The sequence below is a fragment of the Triturus cristatus genome, chromosome 4_1 (assembly GCF_964204655.1).
Source record: "Triturus cristatus chromosome 4_1, aTriCri1.1, whole genome shotgun sequence".
NCBI lineage: Eukaryota > Metazoa > Chordata > Amphibia > Caudata > Salamandridae > Triturus > Triturus cristatus.
The window spans coordinates 80,043,239-80,063,312 of NC_140585.1; the positions used below are offsets into that span (position 1 = coordinate 80,043,239).

General features: G+C 52.3%; 1 protein-coding gene across 1 annotated transcript in view; it reads left to right on the forward strand.

The window, feature by feature from the left end:
• TMEM134 (transmembrane protein 134) overlaps window positions 1-20,074 on the forward strand; it is a 121,249-nt gene that overhangs the window by 87,120 nt on the left and 14,055 nt on the right. The window contains exons 4-5 of the mRNA XM_085651649.1: window positions 196-272; window positions 6,225-6,269. Coding sequence (XP_085507775.1) covers window positions 196-272; window positions 6,225-6,269 — 122 coding nt within the window. The remainder of the gene's footprint in view (window positions 1-195; window positions 273-6,224; window positions 6,270-20,074) is intronic.

Here is a 20,074-nt window from a genome sequence, read left to right on the forward strand (position 1 = left end):
TGCTCCTCTTCCATGAGGGTCCTCTGGCCATCCCCAGATGGCACACGCTTGTTTGAGCCTCACCTGCAAGTCCTTCCAGTGGTATTTGTGAAGTTCCTGTCCATTGTTATCCCTCCCTTGCACCTTCTTCCCTTCTTGGACATGTTCCTTTTTAGTTGTTCTCTCCTGGGCCCTAACCCTCCTTCTTTCTTCTAGTTGGACCCGACACCCTCTGATCCAGAAGAACCGGAAAGTGGTGATTGCCTCCTTCACCTTGGTGCTGCTGGGGATCGGTGAGTGAGAATAACCCTGTCCCTGACGTCAACCCTGTCTGGTGACTGCCCCAGCCACAGGACTGTGCTGCATACTGGACCCTGACCTCAATCCTGTCCCCTGCCCTGGATGCTATCACTACCCTCAGTCCTGTTGTGGTCCCTATGTCTGCCTCCAGCCCTGTCCTGGACCCTCTCCTCACCCCCTCCAGCCCTATCCTGGACCCTCCCCTTACCCTCTCCAGGCCTGTCATGGACCCTCTCCTTACCCCCTTCAGCCCTGTCCTGGACACTCTCCTTACCCCCTTCAGCCCTGTCCTGGACACTCTCCTTACCCCCTCCTGGACGCTCTCCTTACCCCTCCAGCCTTGTCCTGGACCCTCTCCTTTCCCCCTTCAGTCCTGTCCTGGACCCTCTCCTTACCCCCTTCAGCCCTGCCCTTGACCCTCTCCTTACCCCGTACAGCCCTGTCCTAGACCCTCTCCAGGTCTGTCCCGGATCCTCTCCTTACCCGCTCCTGCCTCACCTGGAACCTATCATTACCCCCTCCAGCCCTGTCCTGGACCCTCTCCTTACCCCCTTCAGCTCTGGCATGGACATCCTCCTTACCCTCTCCAGGCCTGTCCCAGATCCTCTCTTTACCCGCTCCTGCCCTCCCCTGGACCTTATCCTTACCCCCTCCAGCCTTGTCCCGGATCCTCGCCTTACCCCCTTCAGCTCTGTCATGGACCCTCTCCTTACCCCTTCAGCCCTGTCCTGGACACTCTCATTACCCCTTCAGCCCTCCCCTGGACCCTCTCTTTATTCCCTTCCGCCCTCCCCTGGGCCGTCTCCTTACCCCCTCCAGCCTTGTCCTGGACCATTTTCTTACCCCCTTCAGCCCTGTTTTGGACCCTCTCCTTACCCCTTGAGCCTTGTCTTGGACACTCTCATTACCTCTTCAGCCCTGTCCTGAACACTCTCCTCACCCCTTCAGCCCTGTCCTGGACTCTCTCCTTACCCCCTTTAGCTCTGTCCTGGATCCTCTCCTTACCTTCTCCAGCTCTGTCCTGCACCTTCTCCTTACCCCCATCAACCCTGGTCTGGACCCTATCCTTTCCCCCTCCAGCCCTGTCCTGCACCCTATCCGTACCCCCTCCAACCCAGTACTAGACCCTATCCTTACCCCCTCCAGCCCTTTCCTGGACCCTCGTCTTACCCCCTCCAGCCCTGTCCTGGACATTCTCCTTACCCTCTCCAGGCCTGTCCTAGACGCTCTCCTTACCCCCTCCAGCCCTGTCCTGGACCCTCTTCTTACCCTCTCCAGGCCTGTCCCAGATCCTCTCTTTACCCGCTCCTGCCCTCCCCTGGACCTTATCCTTACCCCCTCCAGCCTTGTCCCGGATCCTCGCCTTACCCCCTTCAGCTCTGTCATGGACCCTCTCCTTACCCCTTCAGCCCTGTCCTGGACACTCTCATTACCCCTTCAGCCCTCCCCTGGACCCTCTCTTTATTCCCTTCCGCCCTCCCCTGGGCCGTCTCCTTACCCCCTCCAGCCTTGTCCTGGACCATTTTCTTACCCCCTTCAGCCCTGTTTTGGACCCTCTCCTTACCCCTTGAGCCTTGTCTTGGACACTCTCATTACCTCTTCAGCCCTGTCCTGAACACTCTCCTCACCCCTTCAGCCCTGTCCTGGACTCTCTCCTTACCCCCTTTAGCTCTGTCCTGGATCCTCTCCTTACCTTCTGCAGCTCTGTCCTGCACCTTCTCCTTACCCCCATCAACCCTGGTCTGGACCCTATCCTTTCCCCCTCCAGCCCTGTCCTGCACCCTATCCGTACCCCCTCCAACCCAGTACTAGACCCTATCCTTACCCCCTCCAGCCCTTTCCTGGACCCTCTCCTTACCCCCTCCAGCCCTGTCCTGGACCCTCTCCTTACCCCTCCAGCCCTGTCCTGGACCCTCTCCCTACCCTCTCTAGGCCTGTCCCGGATCCTCTCCTTACCCACTCCTGCCCTCCCCTGGACCCTATCCTTACCCCCTCAAGCCTTGTCCTGAACCCTCTCCTTACCCCCTCCAGCCGTGTCTGTACACCCTCCTTACCCTCTCCAGCCTTGTCCTGTGCACTCTCCTCACCCCCTCCAGCCATGTCCTGTATACTCTCCGTACCCCCTCCAGCCCTGTCCTGGATACTCTCCTTACCCCCTCCAACCCTCTCCTGGACCCTCTCCTAACCCCCTCCAGCCCAGTCCTTGACCCTCCCCTTACCCCCTCCAACCCTGTCTTGGACCCTCTCCTTACCCCCTTCAGCCCTGTCCTGGACACTCTCCTTACCCCCTCCAGACCCCTCCTGGACCCTCCTCCCCTTACCCCTCCAGCCTTGTCTTGGACCCTCTCCTTTCCCCCTTCAGTCCTGTCCTGGACCCTCTCCTTACCCCCTTCAGCCCTGCCCTTGACCCTCTCCTTACCCCGTTCAGCCCTGTCCTAGACCCTCTCCTTGCACCCTCCAGCCCTGTCCTGGACCCTCTCCTTGCCCTCTCCAGGTGTGTCCCGGATCCTCTCCTTACCCGCTCCTGCCTCACCTGGAACCTATCATTACCCCCTTCAGCCCTGCCCTTGACCCTCTCCTTACCCCCTTCAGCCCTGCCATTGACCCTCTCCTTACCCCCTTCAGCCCTGTCCTAGACCCTCTCCTTACCCTCTCCAGGTCTGTCCCGGATCCTCTCCTTACCCGCTCCTGCCTTCCCTGGAACCTATCATCACCTCCTCCAGCCCTGTCCTGGACCCTCTCCTTACCCCCTTCAGCTCTGGCATGGACACCCTCCTTACCCTCTCCAGGCCTGTCCTGAACCCTCTCCTTACCCCCTCCAGCCCTCCCCTTGAGCCTCTCCTTACCCCCTTCAGCCCTCCTCTGGACCCTCTCCTTACGCCCTTCAGCCCTCCCCTGGGCCGTCTCCTTACTCCCTCCAGCCTTGTCCTGGACCCTTTCCTTACCCCCTTCAGCCCTGCCTTGGACCCTCTCCTTACACCTTCCAGCCCTGTCTTGAACACTCTCCTTACCCTCTCCAGGCCTGTCCTGGACCCTCTCCTTACCCCCTCCAGCTCTGTCCTGGACCCTCTCCTTACCCCCATAAGCCCTGTTCTGGGCCCTCTCCTTACCCCCATAAGCCCTGTTCTGGACCCTCTTCTTACCCCCTCCAGCCCTGTCCTGGACACTCTCCTTACCCCCTCTAGCCTTGTCCTGGACCCTCTCCTTATCCCCTCCAGCCCTGTCGTGGACCCTCTTCTTACCCACTCCAGGCCTGTACCGGATCCTCTCCTTACCCGCTCCTGCCCTCCCCTGGACCCTCTCCTTACCCCCTCCAGCCTTGTCCTGGACCCTCTCCTTACCCCCTTCAGCTCTGTCATAGACCCTCTCCTTACCCCTTCAGCCCTGTCCTGGACACTCTCATTACCCCTTCAGCCCTCCCCTAGACCCTCTCTTTATTCCCTTCAGCCCTCCCCTGGGCCGTCTCCATACCCCCTCCAGCCTTGTCCTGGACCATTTCCTTACACCCTTCAGCCCTGTTTGGACCCTCTCCTTACCCCTTCAGCCCTGTCCTGGACACTCTCATTACCCCTTCAGCCCTGTCCTGAACACTCTCCTTACCCCCATCAACCCTGTCCTGGACCCTATCCTTACCCCCTCCAGACCTTTCCTGGACCCTCTCCTTACCCCCTTCTGCCCTGCCCTTGACCCTCTCCTTACCCCCTCCAGCCATGTCCTGGACACTCTCCTTACGTCCTCTAGCCTAGTCCTGGACCCTCTCCTTACCCCCTCCAGGTCTGTCCTGGACCCTCTCCTTACCCCTCCAGCCCTGTCCTGGACCCTCTCCCTACCCTCTGCAGGCCTGTCCCGGATCCTCTCCTTACCCACTCCTGCCCTCCCCTGGACCCTATCCTTACCCTCTTCAGCCTTGTCCTGGACCCTACCTTCCCCCTTCATCCCTGTCCTGGACCCTATCCTTACCCCCTCCAGCCCTGTCCTGGACCCTAGCCTTACCCCCTTCAGCCTTGTCCTGGACCCTATCCTTTCCCCCTTCAACCCTGCACTGGTCCCTATCCTTACCCCCCCCAGCCCTGTCCTGGACCCTCTCCTTACCTCCTGCAGCTCTGTCCACACTCTCAACCATTCCTTGTGCCCTGCATCCCATCACTGCCCTCTGAACAGTACCCATGTCCCTGCCCCAGACCAAGAGGGGCCTCCCAGGGACCATCACCCCCACATCTCAGTACTCCGTATACTCAGCAGTCACCTATCATATGTTGAGGTGACCACTGGTGCTGTCGATGACTGGTAGCTGGTATCCCGCATTCCACTGATGCAGTCCTTTAGGGCGCACTAAAGGCATTCGCTCCTCCCTGCCTTGTCTCTTGGCATTAAAGTGCATCCTATCCAAGAGCATGGGCTCCTTTGCCATTATCTAAGGCACTCTTTAATTGGTCTCAAAATATGCTTCCTCATAGGCGATGGGTCTACAAGAGGAGAGGGCTGTGGCTCTTGGCGGTTGAAAAGGGGAGGAATATGTGAATAGTAGGTGAAATCTGAAACACTCTAAAAATTATCTCATTTGTGAGGACTGGTAGGGAAGAGTGGGAATATTGATTCACTGGGTGATTTCGGGTTCAGAGCATGGCCAGCTGGGCCGTTCTCCCATTCTGCTTCTTTCCAGGTGGGCTTTCAGAGCCGGATGGGCTTCAGGATCCATCCATCACCCATGACCACAACCTAGTCATCACCTCCTGCAGTTAGGCTTGTTTGAACATTTTTGCAACGCCTGATTTTGGTTTCTAGGCTGAACCTGGTCCAGAGATGCTGATTGGAGAGTCTGCCTGTGGTCTGGGTTTGTTGTAAACCTGTTCTCACGGTGGAATTAGTGGGATGACCAGTGCCTTCAAACTTCAAGCGATGCCCATGCCCACCACTGAAGCCAGTGAATTGACACCTATGAATCTAAAGTCAATCAGGATTGTTGTTTCCCCTTCTGCCCCATGTGACGCCTAGGGGTGCTGGTTCAGCTGCAGACTGTCTTCTGCTATCTGCTGAGCATGACACTGATGAGAATGTTGAGCACAGCAAAAGTCCTGGAGGTGCTGGGAACACCCACGCGCTCTACCTGAGACATAGGCACAAGACACACCATAAAAGCCTCAGCATCGCCACGGAGGTCTCTTCTTGGCAGGGCAACATACGTGGCCTGGAAGAGGCTGAAAATACAGATCTTCAGTGATTTTCTGAGATCCATCTCTGATCTGGGAGCTTCCATGCGCACCCCAAAGGCACAGGTATCTGGACACACACAAAGTGAGACTGAGTGGCAGAAGGAGTATATATACAGGATAGAAACATGCCATTATCACTAACACTGATCTGTCTCCTGGTAGCCAGCTTAATTCCCTCCTTCTAGGTTCATCCAAGATATCAGAGGACGGAGACAGCAACTACTTTGTTTTTTTCTTTTTAAGGAAAAAGACTTATTTATTATTCAATCTCCTTATCTCTTCTCCCTTTATTTATCTCATATTCCTCTCTTCTGCTCTTCCTCTTTTTGAAAATTCTCTTTATATTTTAATATGTCATTTCATTTTTTTCATTATCTCTACACCTTTCATCGATCCTCTCATTTATCCCCCTTCCTCTCCAACCTAATTGTTTTTCTTTTTCCATGCCTAGCACGTCTCATTTTCTTTCTTCTCCTGTTTCTTCACATCTTTTCCCCTACTTGTTTTTTTCTCACTAACTCAATTTTTGTTGTTGCTGTTTAAGCATTATTTTGTTTCTGATTACTTTTCCCCTCCCTCTGTCCCCTTTCCCTCCTTTTACATCCCCTTTCCTCAATACCAGTTTTTCTCTAAACTATTTTCTCTGTCCCTCGTATCATTTTCATACATTCATCCCCCAAAACCTCCTTTTCGGTATCTCTCATTTCCTTAACACTCTCTTGCTTTTCACAGTTCTCGTCTTGACTGGCGTGGGACTGCAGGTGAATCCCTCACAAGGTGAGTTTCTGCTATGGATATGAAAATTCAAGTGGACTATAACACCCAGTCTCAGAATGTTTTGTTCTAACACCATAACTAGAAACTCTTGGGGACTGAGCCTAGTTTCATAAAAACCTATTAAGGTTTGCAAGTAGAGAGCAAGATAATTAGACCAACATCATAATTACTAATATACAAGTTAATGAAAATGTGTAGAATAAAAAGAGTTTCCCTAATAATGTTTAAAATATCTCAACATCATATGTTCAGGAAATAACCATCTCCAGGGGATTTGAGATGCTCTTCAACAGCTGGATGATGTAGGCTACAACATTTAGATGATGCTTTAAAAAAACAGTTACAGGTGACCAAAATTGTTCTAGGTTGATAGGATTTACAAATGCTCTATCAAGCCTATGATTTAAACATACACCATACCGCCATGCTTAAATGAAATGTTTGAGTTCTTTCAATTTTTAGTTACTCATTAGAAAGCAACTGCAAGAATGACATCTATAACATTAACATTTAAAGGACAACATTTCCAGGAATCAGGCTTCTAAGAACAAGTTAGCATAACCAAGTGGATATTTGCACCAAATTTAGAGATGTTCTGCTTCCACATTTATAACAGAAATCACAAGTGTGTTGACAAGTAAATATCAGAGTAATTAAGAGTACATGACCCACATAAAGGATGTAAAGTACGATTTGTTTTATTTAAGGTTGTTGTAGTTATTACACGTCTGTTAAAAAAAAAAAAGGGTTATTTTAGAACAGAAGTCTTTCTAAATTTTAATCAGACTTTTATTAAATGCATTGATTGTCCAAGAAACATTTAGGTCCTTTTCCCACTGTAGTTCAATGTCTGTTTTTGTCTTCTAATAAGAGAAGCATGAATGACTTATAACTCATAGATGTGTTTGAAGATCAATATAATAGTTGCAGTAGAGGAGTATTTTCTGTCATTTGAGCAGTTTTATTGTAACTTGTCATGTTATTGAGACCATTCAAAGTACAGATTTCACCTTCTTAGCTTGGGAAGATGGTAGATTGAAAAGGCGTTGGGTTTCTTGGAACAACATTGTAATGTTATTTAGAAACAGTTGATTTACTCATGAAAGCCCTTTTTCTTCTAAGACTCACAATAAATGTTCTTTTTTTAATTGGATTAGATTATTTTGCCATAATGATGAGTTGGAAAATTGTTACTTCTTTCTAAAGTGAGAAAAAATAATGGGTTTAGTAATCTACAGGTATTTTAAAAAATAGGAATAAGACATAGAAATCCGTTTTTGTGTGAAGGATAACAATTCTGTAAAGGAAAAGGGAAAATAATGTTTTTCTACTTCAACCCTGAGGGGACAACGGGCTTCATCTTCTTCTAATAACCACTGTGAGACTTGTCTTATGAAGCAAGCACTGGGATATGATTGAGCATCATGAAAATTGGTTTATTTAGTTTTAGTTTCAGAATGAACAAACACAATTTTTTTTAATCATCAGGATAGACTGAAATCTTGGTTTGTTTATCACCATATTGAAATCCTTGTATAATATTGATTAAAAGATAAAAAGCAGAAGGGATTATGGGTAACCCTGTTTAACTCCTCTATGCAGTTTAAAGGGCGAGGAAACAAGTTGTCAACAAAAATGCAAGATTTAGGGAATTAATATATTAATATAATTAAATTCATAATTTTTTTACCCACACCCTACCATTTAAAAGTCTGATAAGTTGCAGTTCATGTGATGAAAAGCTTACTTAGCATCAATATTTATAGCTGCTAATGGATGTTTATAACTTTTAGATTTGCTTAGAAAGTTTAAGAAAATTCTTGTATTATGCAAAATGAGTCTACCTAAAAGAATAGATTCTGTCTCAACCAAGAAACATGACCTTTGCTTTTAGCTGCCTTAATGACTTTTATCAAGTCTGTGTATTCCAAGAAGTGAATGATAAGAGCTCTGGATTTTGGTTGTGTAATATAAAGATGCCACCTGTGACCAATTCTATGGGATCTCTGAATGTTCAATGAGACTAACTGTGGCATTTCCAGAACTTTAGGGTTGAAAGTTTGAAAGAAGGAGATACAGTCAGATCCTTCCAACTCTCTACTGCAAGCCATAAATTCAGAGGTTGTTCCTTCTGATTCGACTTTTGAAGTCTTCCATCTACTTTTGCAATAAGTAGACCTCTGTTTAGAGCTGAGTAATCTTGTGAAAAGAATCGTGACAACCACAAACAAGTTGCTGCTCCTTGGTAACTCTATTGTCCAATAAAGTCAATTTTCCATCCCGATTCCAAAGCGTTTTATTTGTTTCCTCCATGTAGCTTCTAACTGCCCTTACTTCTTCGAATATTAATTCAATTGAGATAGGGGAGGAAACTTTTACCAGAGAAGGAGGGTCTTTTTTTAGCTCTCTTATTTGTTAAATTGTTAGAAGTGTTAATGGTTATGGTAATAACTTTGGAAGTCCCCATAGAGGATGAAAGTGGTAATAATGGTGATGTTGGTTAAGGGGGATCCTGTTGAGCAAAGGTTGACTTATCCGTATTGCTCGATGTTGGTGATCTATGAGGAGAATGAAAATTTGTTCTTTTACTTGGAAAAAGACAATGAGGAGGTTGTGCCTAGTTTTTAGGTCTCGGGACCATCCGGTCTGCCGAAGGCAGAACCGGAAGTCGAGAGATTTAATGACTTGGAGAAGAGGGGCTTGATCCCACCCCTCTTCTCCCCTGTTCTCCATTGGCTGGCCTCTTCGACTCCTGGCGATGGATGCCCTACGACGTCAAGGCGAACTCAGCGCTATGCCGTAACAGGACGAACCATTTTAAATCAAATGTGCATCTTGAAGAATGATAGATAGGAGGACCGCTTACATTGCTGCTTGAACGTGAAACCCTTTGGGAATAGGAAACCGTATATGAGAATTTCAGGTACCGTTCCCTTGACAATTACCGGCAGCTGTACAGATATACTATAGTGTGAGAACATATGCTCACATCCAGACCTTTTAAGAAATACCAAGTACCGCTCGCTCCAAGAAATAGTAGATTTGCAAGGCCATATACCTACATCTCAGGAGATGAATTCATAGACACCCTGACATCCTTTTTTAACATTCCTACTTGCTAATTCCGGCAGTTGGTCCTGAAGAAGGTGGTTCATCCACTGAAACGCGCGTTGACCGCAAAAAATTGCCAATATCGAAGATATTGAAAACCAGCATCTTCCCAATTTTCAGCCAACTGGAAAAATCTGACCAATTCAAAGTTTTAGCCTTCTATCTTTAGACTAATTTTCTTCACTGTTTTCTGTTTGAATGCAAGCATGATGTATGAATGGATAGTAAATGCTTTTTTATATTGTAGATGTCTAGGATGTCTTTTTTCACAATTATGCTTTCTGTAAAAATGTCTGTATTCTAAATTATGAGTGTAAAAACCGATAAGCTTCACTTTCTAAATTATGTATAAATTGTCTTGAGATGAAAAAAGAGTAAAAACAAATAAAAATTCATTTTTGTCTAAAATACTGTAGTTTAGTGGACTCTATAAAAATAATGTGGCAATACAAACCTTTAAATAGTTAGATTGGGAAATACAGAATCTATATAGATCTGCTGAAGAATCATACAGGCCGGTTTAGAGGTTCATACTAGATTTTTGGCCTCTTCAATGCTGGCCAGCCACTGGAGAAGAGGTCCCGTCACTCCGATCAGGCCCCGTCCTTTTCGGATCGGGGGGCGTGTTTTTTGCAGAAAGTCTCATTCTCTCCTCCAGCCAATGGCTGGAGGAGAGAAAAGACAAACACGCCCCCGAATCCGAAAAGGACGCTGCGTTTCTCCGAGGCATTTCTGCTCTGCCTCGGAGAAAGGCGGTGGTGTGCTTGTTCCCTCTTGTCTCTTCTCATGTTCACTCTCCTTCTTATGTCACACTCTCCTCTTCTCCTCCCTCTTGCCTTTCCACTGCCCCTGTTCTCTTCCTCCGTTGTCCCGCTGCTGATTTTCCTACCATTAGTAATCTCAGCGTCCCCTCTTGTCATCCTTCCTTCCTTTGTTTCCTTCCTTCCGCCTTTCCTCTCTCTCATCCTTCTCCTCTCTTTGCGCTCTTTCCTCCGCTGGCCCCACATCCCTTCCTCCCGCTTCCCCTTTCCTCTCCCCCTCTCCTCTTCCTCTCTCCCTCCCTCCCTCCCCGCTCGAGCGGTGACGCGCCCCCTCAGCCTGGCTGGCTCTGCCTGCTCTGTCCCTCCTCCTGCTCCAGCTCAGTGTGCTCGGCTTGGTGTTTGGGCCTCTCCCTGCTCTGTCGGGATCTCCGCTCCGAGCGTGCCTCCTCCCCAGAGCCTGGAGAGATGCGGCGCTGGAAGCCCCGTGCAGCAGGCGGAGGCAGTCCGAGCCTTGCCCCCTCCGATGGGTTTTTGGGTGGGTGGGGCCTCCCACGCTCTGCCCCAGGACGGATCCCGGTGAGAGAAAAATGAGCGAGGAGACGGCGGCTTCTACCAACGAGTGAGTGCCACATTCAGCAGGGTGTTTTGGGGGGCGGGGGTTCAGGTGGGGGCGGCGGTACATGTGGGGTGTGGGTGTAGCTCGCTGCCGCCTCCTGCCCGGGAAGCATTTTATAGCCAGAGCGTTATTTTAAGGAAGCATCAATAGTGGTGGGTTTGTTTTCTGACAGCGCCGCATGTGTGGGGTACATCCTGCCCGGAGGGCGCATGCACTGGGGCATAGAAGGGGTTAACGTTCATTCCAGAAGTCCGCATGCATGTGCTGATAACATGCTGAACTGTAGGAGACGTGCAGCGGCTGCATTCCGGGCTTTGAAGACTGCATGCATGTGCTGGTAACATCCTGCGCCGAGGCTGCCATGCAGCGCCGCATTCCTAGCTTGGAAGAATGCATACGTCCGCGGGGGCGCTAGAGGGCGCCGAACCAAGATGGCCGCACAAGAGTGAGGCTCCCGCCAGACCGGGCGCCTTCAAGATCCTTTCTGCCATCCTGACCAGGCTATCCTCTGCCTCACCTCCACGGCTGTATCCGCAGTGACCTGCGCTGCTCCCCGATACCCTCCACGTCTCTGGAGCCTGCCGGAGTGCAGAAATACTCGCTGGAGTTCCCGCGGCCGAGGGTGAGGGCTAGTCTGCGGCCGGCGCGCTGCGGGGGGCGCGCTCCACGAGAGCCCGGGGCTCCGGGGCCTTCGCGACGCTGGACGGCTCCGATTGGTGCGGCTGCAAAAGACGCCGGAGGATCGGCGGCAATCCCTACCTGGGACAGTTGCTCCGCGGCAGGCGGGCGGCGACATCTCCGAGGCTGGGCCGAACCGGGGGGCCCTTCGCCCGCTTGTCTTCCGCTGGCTGAGGCCTACACCCGAGGCTTGCGCTCGCAGGCTGCCGCTGACCCCGCTTGGATATCCGAGCACTGGCTTGGGGGCTATCCTGTCCCTCCCCCACACGCATCTTCGTGAGGAGAGACACCTACCCGGGGCCTAGCTGCCGGATCGCGCCGAGGGAGGCTTCGGAGCGTGGCCCCGATGGCGCGCGCTGTCCTGCATTGACCGGCTGCGCGGTCTGAGAGGCCGCGACGACTGCTGCCCCACTCCTCGGCGACTGTGGCTGCGGGCGTTGGGGCTTTGCGGCTCCGAGGACGGGTGCTGCTTGGAGCCCTTGACCCGCCATATACTACATACCCGCGGATTGTGGCCCACTATCTGCTATCCTGTGAGTGTGGGTCGAGGCCTGCGGGGCCCGGAGACTGCTGCCACCACCCCCCCCCGTGATTACCGGCCTCCCTGGTCGCTCGCTCGCTTGGGGGCTGCCCCTGGACTGGCCGCCTCCCTCACTTCAGCGATCCTCGTGGCGGGCTTGAGGAGCCGCACCACCCCTATCCACTCGCGGGGTTGCGGCCTGGCTTGGACAGAGCCCCCTGCCTCGCCTGGACTGCTGGCGGGGTGACCTGGGCGGGTTCGTCCGCCATGGAGCGCAACGACGCGCGACAGTCCAAGCTACCGTTTGACGCCAAGAAGGCCCCCGCGCCGGCGTCCGAGCCTGGCCCACCCGCCGCTGTCCCTCCTGACGAAGACTGGAAATCTCTCCTGCTGGGATTAAAACAAAGCCTAACAACCATAGACTCTAAAATTGACACCATCACTACCAGGCTGGATGGCGTAGTGGCCAAACTGGAGCGGCACGATACCCGCATCAAAGAGACGGAGGACAGGATCTCCACACTGGAAGACGGCGCCGCCTCTTCAGGCCGACATGTTACCCAAATGGATCGTCTCCTTAAGATAATTGCGGATAAGAATGAGGACCTAGAAGCGAGGTCTCGTCGCAACAACGTCTGCATCCTGGGCCTTGCGGAGACCACCAACACCGGGAAAATGGAGGTCTTCGTCGAGAACCTGTTGGCCGACCTGTTCGGGCGGGAATCCTTCTCCCCTCACTTCATTGTGGAGAGAGCCCACAGGTCCCTTGCTGCCCGCCCCCCCCCCTGGCGGCCAGCCCCGGCCCATAATTGCACGCTTCCTTAACTATCGAGACCGGGATGTGGTGCTCAGACGTGCGCGAGAGATGGGAACAGTGCTCTACTGCAACACTACGCTGTCCTTCTTCCCCGATTTCACTGCATCGGTGCAGGAGGCCCGTCGGAAATTTGCTGGGGTAAAAAAGAAACTGCAGGCCCGGGAGATTCCGTATGCAATGCTATACCCTGCTAAACTGAAGGTCTCACACCAGGGCAAACAATTGTTTTTTCAGCAGCCGCAGCAGGTGGAGGACTTCCTCAGGCGGCAACGTGGAGATTCGGCTGGGGGGGCTACTGGGCCGCTGCCCTCTCGGTCACCCTCGCCGATGGAGCAGCAGGACTGAACATATCGGGAGGGCTGTTCCCCCCTCTAACTCACACTGCTGTTGGGACAGCACTTGCCCGACTGGATCAACGTCACTCCTGGTGAGGTACCTCTCTTTGTTTCATGACAATATCACTTGGCTTGGTCGTTGTTATATTTTGTGCCCGGTCGCCCACCTCCGTCCCACTTTGAGGGCCTAGTGTGACTCTGGGTCCCGGTGGGTGCAAGTAGGGAGGTGGTTGGCAGGTCTGGCGCCCCTAGAGTACGATCCCCCAATGGGCGCACCCCAAAGTACCCCTTTCCTCATCAAGGCAGGGGTAGTTGCTGTATTTTTTCTGTTTGTTGGGTTGGGTTTGATAGGAGGGGGAGGGGATGGGTGGGTAATGTTTACCCGGCCAGTTGGGGTAGCCAGCGTGGGTGGTCGAATACTTCGATCCGCATCTGGGTTAGCTGTCTCCTCAGTACAAGATGCGGTAGGACGGGTGGGGGGGTAGTTCAATGGGGTTTTGTTATGGAGTTCGTTACTAAGTGCTACGAGCAATTGCAAGCTGTGATAACATGCCACTTATGCCTTTACACGGGGGAATGGGGGACTTAACTGATAAGCGCCCTGCGCAGAACTTTCAGTTGCTTTCATGGAATGTGCGCGGGTTAAACAACCCGAGGAAGAAGAGGCAAGTCCTTAGCTACCTGACTCGGCAGGGAGTATCCGTTGCCATGCTCCAGGAAACGCACGAGTTACGCGCGAGGGGTGACCATTCTAGTGAGACGGGGGATGGGGTTTACACTGGCGGGTACTGAGGTGGACTCTGGGGGTCGGTACTGCATGGCTTGGGGGACACTACACTCGCATACGATATTGTTTGCCTGTTACTACAGCCCCAACACGGATGACCCTTCTGCACTCCTCACTATGTGGGGTAAGATTCAGTCCCTAGGTATTTCCCACATTATATTGGGGGGTGACTTCAACACTGCACTCAGGCCTGGGATGGACAGGTCACACCCGCAGGCGTCGCACTACACGCACACACAGCGCGCGTTGTTGAACATAGTGGACGAGCACCGCTTAATTGATGCTTGGAGGCACTTTCACTCCACGCTCCGGCAGGGCACCCACCACTCCGCAGTACATTCCACCTGGGCGCGTATTGACTACGTATTCCTTTCATCTGGCCTCTCCCCTTGGTTGAGTGGAGCGCTCCATCTGGCTCGCACATTCTCTGACCACTCTCCGGTCCTTCTGTCCCTGCGTATTCCCCTCACGGTCTCCCCATACCTGAGTTGGCGACTGAATCCTGCACACCTCACAGACTCGGTGTTTCAAGCGGAACTTGAGCAAGACATAAAGGACTTTTTTGAGCGAAATATAGATTCCGTTTCCAGCCTTACTACAGTCTGGGAGGCGTTCAAAGTTACCGTGAGAGGTTGGTGCATAGCTAAGGGAGGTGGGGTCCTTAAGTTTCTACGCGGAGATTTATGCAGACTCGAGGCTGAACTCCGTCAGTTGGAGAACGAAATGGAGCGAAATGGGCGAGAGCCCGGCACAGCGGCGCAGATGCGAGAGAAGCTAAATGAGTACACGGAAGCCGCAGCCAAGGAGAGTAAGTTTCTGGGGAGACCCTATGTCTCCCGAGTGTATGGCGAGGGCGACAGACCTGGCAGGGCATTAGCCACCGCGACTCGTCCCCCTAGGTATAGCAACTATGTTGCTACCTTGCTGGATGAGCATGGCACCCCGCAGCGGGATCTTGCTGACCAACTCAAGGTCCTCACGGATCACTACACTAGGCTATACTCCTCCCACAGGACCGCACCGATAGTGTTGCATGATTACCTTGATGACACCGCGCTTGCATGGCTGGGCCCCACACAGCAGCAGTTCCTCCATCATACCCTGGAACTAGATGAGATAACGGACGCAATTATGTCCATGAAGTCGGGAAAGGCGCCAGGGTCGGACGGGTTACCGATCGACTTCTACAAAGCCTTCAAGCATGTGCTAGCCCCCATTCTACAGCAGGTGTACTACTCTTCATTAGAGGAGGGATCCCTGCCTGCCATGATGCGAGAGGCCCTCATAACGTCTTTGTTAAAACCTGGTAAGGCGCCGGAATATTGCGACTCCTACAGGCCCCTCTCGCTGTTAAATACAGACGTTAAAATATTAGCGAAGGTCCTGGCTACGCGCCTTAATCTCCTGATGAAGCGCCTCGTGCTCCCAGACCAAGCCGGGTTTGTTCCCAACCGTGCAACTTCTCATAATTTGCGCACTCTTCAGGCGGTGATACAGGATATTGACCCGAAGAGCGAGGCAGCCGCGGTCTTTCTCGACGCCACTAAGGCGTTCGATTCCCTTGAGTGGGATTACCTCCTGGCCTTGCTGGAACGGATGGGCATGCCCTTCAATTTCCTGGACTGGATCCGACTGTTGTACTACCGGCCTCAAGCAATGGTGCTGCTTAATGGTGCCCGCTCCCCCCCCTTCGCGATTCACAGGGGGACCCGACAGGGTTGTCCCCTCTCCCCGGTGCTGTTCGCACTTGCCATAGAGCCCTTAGCAGCCAAGCTTCGGCAGCATCATAATCACCGATCTCTTATCTACCCTGAGCGCCAACTGCTCATTGCACTATATGCCGACGACATGACTCTTTATGTGCATAAGCCGCGTGAAAACTTGAACCCTTTGCTGCGGGAAGTCACTAAATTCGGGGCCATCTCGGGGATTCAGATAAACTGGACGAAGTCTGCCTTGTTCCCCTTGACTGACAACACTACACGGTTCCCCCTGGATTATCCCCTGGTGTGGGAGCAAGAGGAGATCAAATACCTGGGCATCCAGGTGACTAGAAATCGGGAAGCCCTGATTAGAGCCAACTACGGGACTGTTGTGGATAAAATCACGGACAAAGTTTCCCAATGGATCCGTCTCCAACTGTCAATGGTGGGACGGATCTCACTGATTAAAATGGTTGTCCTCCCCAAGCTGCTGTATCTCTTTACAAACATACCATACAGTCCTGGCGCCTATTTCTTCCGCGCCCTCAACTCCCAGCTATCTCGACTTATCTGGGGAGGCAAGCAGGCCCGACTCGGGCTGCGAACCCTTATGCTACCTTACCACCAAGGGGGGTTTGATGTCCCCAATTTCCAGCGATATTATGATTGCGCACAAGGTCACTTTGCCGCTTATTGGCTTCACCCCCCCCCCCCTTTATGGCTCACTTGGCAGTCGAAGATGGGTATATGAGGCCGGAACAACCTTCTGGATATTTGTACACGTCAGCCCGAATAGAACATAGAGACCCCACCACGGTCGACTGCACTGTCAGTGCCTGGAAACGACTGGCGGACCACATGGAAGTGAAATTCCTATACTCCCCACGTATGGCCTTGGCCCACGATCCAAGGGTGAGTGTGGCCCGTGAGGAAATTGGCCGTAGAATGCTCGCAAAGCTAGCGGTTCACACCTGGGGAGATCTGTACCACCAGGGGAGTTTCCGCACGGCTACACACTTCTTCAGGGACACCACTCCTTCCGTTATGGATACCTTTCTCTACGTTCGGCTCCGGCAAAATATCAAGGCGGTCACCCCCGACTTTCCGAGCGAGCCTGATACCATGGCGCCCCTACATGCCCTGCTGCAGAAGGGGACTCCGACACATGTGGTCTCCATGTTATATACCCACGCGCAGGCTGCCCCGTCCCCCCCCACTCTCCGAGCGCGTAATGACTGGGATTGCGATCTGGGGGAACCACTGTCGGACGCCCAGTGGGAGGAGAGCTGCTCCCATACCAGCGCGGTGACCGGAAATGCCCGCCTCCGCCTGGTTCACTTTAAATTTCTGCATCGCCTCTACTTTACACCCGCTAAATTACACCGCTTCGGACTCCGGGACAACGATTGCTGCCTACGCTGCAGAAGGCCAGGGGCGGACTTCATGCATCTGGCGTGGTCCTGCCAGGCCGTTGCCGCCTATTGGGGGGGAAGTGTTTGCAGCTCTAACTGAAATGATTGGGGTAAGCATTGCTCCTTGTCCTAAGATTGCCCTGCTGGGCCACTCCAACCACGCTGTTAAGGCGCACCGGAAATTCTTCGCGATGGGCCTTCTGTTGGCAAAACGCCATGTCGCGTGCAGGTGGGGGCGAGGACGAGCGCCTAAATTCAAAACTTGGCTGGATACGATGACAACTTGGCAGGAACAACTGCACAACTATTCGGACCTTCTACCTCACAAATCACGCCCCAAGGACCTTTGGGGTCCTCTCACTGCGTATCTTCTAAAAATACAGTTCCCAGACGAGCCCACGTCAGGCGCGAGTGGGGATGTGCCAGTGGAGGGTCGGTCTACCTCGCCGGCTCCAGCACCTAATCCACTACCAGCTGACACCGATTTAGCCCCCTCCCCTCCCGCACCCCTTTAGTTCCCCATACATGCTACGCCAGCGCTCTCGCTACACCCGGCTGGGCTTCACGTGTCCCGTGGAATCGCCTAACACTCACGGGATAAGCGGGCGGAGGGAGCTGCGAGCTTATTGTGTCCCACCCCCCCCCCACTCCCCCCACCCCACTACGGCATAGCATGCACGACCTTACAGGAAGCAGCATCATGTCATGCTCTCTACTAGGGCCATTGCCATGCCCTCCCAGCTCACTAGACAGTGCCTTGGGGCGCGGGACGCCGGCACCCTGGTTGATGCCTGCGCGCCATGGCATGATACGCGACCCGCACAGCCAAGCGTCACACTGCCATGAATGCCTCGGGCTGGGTGTGCTGGATCTCTGCTGGAAGGGCACAGTTTATGTAGCACTTGTTTGGTTCCGTTATTAAAGTTGAATGAAACCTCATGTTCCTCATGCTGGATCACTTCATGCAGCTCTGATTGTCCACTACTACATGCCTACACAGTTCTAGTTCCTATGCTACGCGGCCGGCCCGTTTGGGTTGTAGGCGACATGCTGTGTAAACCAGAGATTGCTTTTCAAAATGTGTTCATCGATGCCCCCACTGCATGTTGTCGCTGCCGGCCTGATCATTCAGGATGTAGGCGTACAGCTGTGTACTGTTTCTTCATGCTCAATAAAGGTTTTTAAAAAAAAAAAAAAAGAATGCATACGTCCGCGTCTCTTTCCAGCCATAGGGCCGCTTTGATTGCCCGTATGTTTTGAATACCAGCAGTTCCAGCTGCTGCTTGCTTGGGTCTCTTAGCACTGACACTTGCATGCATTAGGCAGGGGGTTGGTTGCACACATAGGCGACTATGCTAAGCTTTCTTCTCCCAGGAAGCTCGGCCGGTTTCAACCAGTAACTCGGATAACTTGACTTGTGCAATGGGATGCAACTATCTACCCTATAAATCCCATCCGAGGAATGCATTCCTCTTATCGCCCGTGAATATGGTCGCTGCTTCGGAGCTGTGCTGTTTGCGGTCACTCGCCCTTCAAACTCTTGTGTTGACACGTTTTCTGAATTTGAGCCGGGTTTTACTGGTTAGTGTGCGACAAGCTTTGAGGGAAGAATGCCCAACCGAGCATCACTCGCACCAGCCAGTCTGTAACATGCGCCATGCATTGGACTAGGGGCGTCTGGGAAGTACACTGGACCCCAGAGATGTTCTCACGATCCCTAGTATTTAAACTCATATTTCTAAAAGTAACCACACTGGGCTCCGTACTTTTGATCAGATATGTGTCACACCTGCCCATGCATAGGAACAGGCGTGTTGAGCCAGCTGCGTGTGTTATTGGGCTGCTTAGGTGTAATGCAGATGTTGAGCCATGCACTTGTGATGTTAGATTGTTCAGAAGCACCATCTACGCAAGCGTACCCTTCTGATGGCGTGCTGCATGCAATGGGCCGAGATGTCCAGCCATGCACTCATAGCATCAGCCTTTTGTGCTCGATGGAGGAAGGATGACAAGCCAGGCATCAGTTGATGCTCTGCATACCTTGGAGCAAATGTCTGTGGAGCCACACTTGTAAACAAGCAACCTCGACACAGATTGTTAATGTGCTCCCGGTATTCAGTGTTGGTGTCCTGGAAAGCTTGTCTGCTGCCATTCAGTGAACAAACTTGAAACACTGCAGTGCCGGTGTCTACCCAAGTGTCCCGGATCCCATGCCAGGGGGCTCATGTTAAGGTAGAAGCAGATATTCAATGGCCTCTGCATCCAGTGTGTTGATGTCTCACTTAGCATTCTTGCAGCCAGTCTGTTTACAAATGTAAATACACTGCTGCTGTGCCACCCAGCTGGGATACTGTTCGGATAAAATGGTGCATGCCAGGGGGTAGTGGTATCCGGTCTATAATCTGTGAACACGGTCTGGTCATTTGGAGACTCAAGCCAAGCTCTGTGAATATTCAGTGAACACATGCATCCTTTGTCTGGGTATTCAGAATTCTAATCTAGAAGCATGCAGCTTTAATGGTGAAAGCAACCCCATCACCACTGGTTAGTTGCTGGGGAAGCTTCACCTACACATCCCTGTAAGGCCTTGCATGAACCAAGGCAGAAGCAGATTGAAATCTGCATCAGTGATCACGCAGGCCTGTGTAGCCATGCATCGGGCACGTAGCTGCACGAGTTTATTAGTTAAGAGCTGCATTAGTTACATGCGGTAGAGGGGGGATCTGGGCAGGGTCTAATGAATGAGGGGGTGCCGCAAACTTGGTGGATTTCCTTCATCGGAGTCAGCCGGCCATTTTTCTGGCACTGGAACGGAGATGGTCAACCAATGCCACCAGGCTTGCAGAGGGATTCTCCTTTACCTCTGATGAGAATCAGAGGGTAGCCGAAGTCTTTTTTGTTGGTGCTGCGACTGTGGGTTGGTTGGGCGATCATGTCCTTGCCTACCGATGCCTACTGCACACCCAGTAACTCCCCAAACACACATGCCCTTGTCAGTCAGCTAAATGCATGCAGGGAGTTCAGATTGGTTGCCCTTGGTGATTTGCATCCATGCCCAGGTTTGC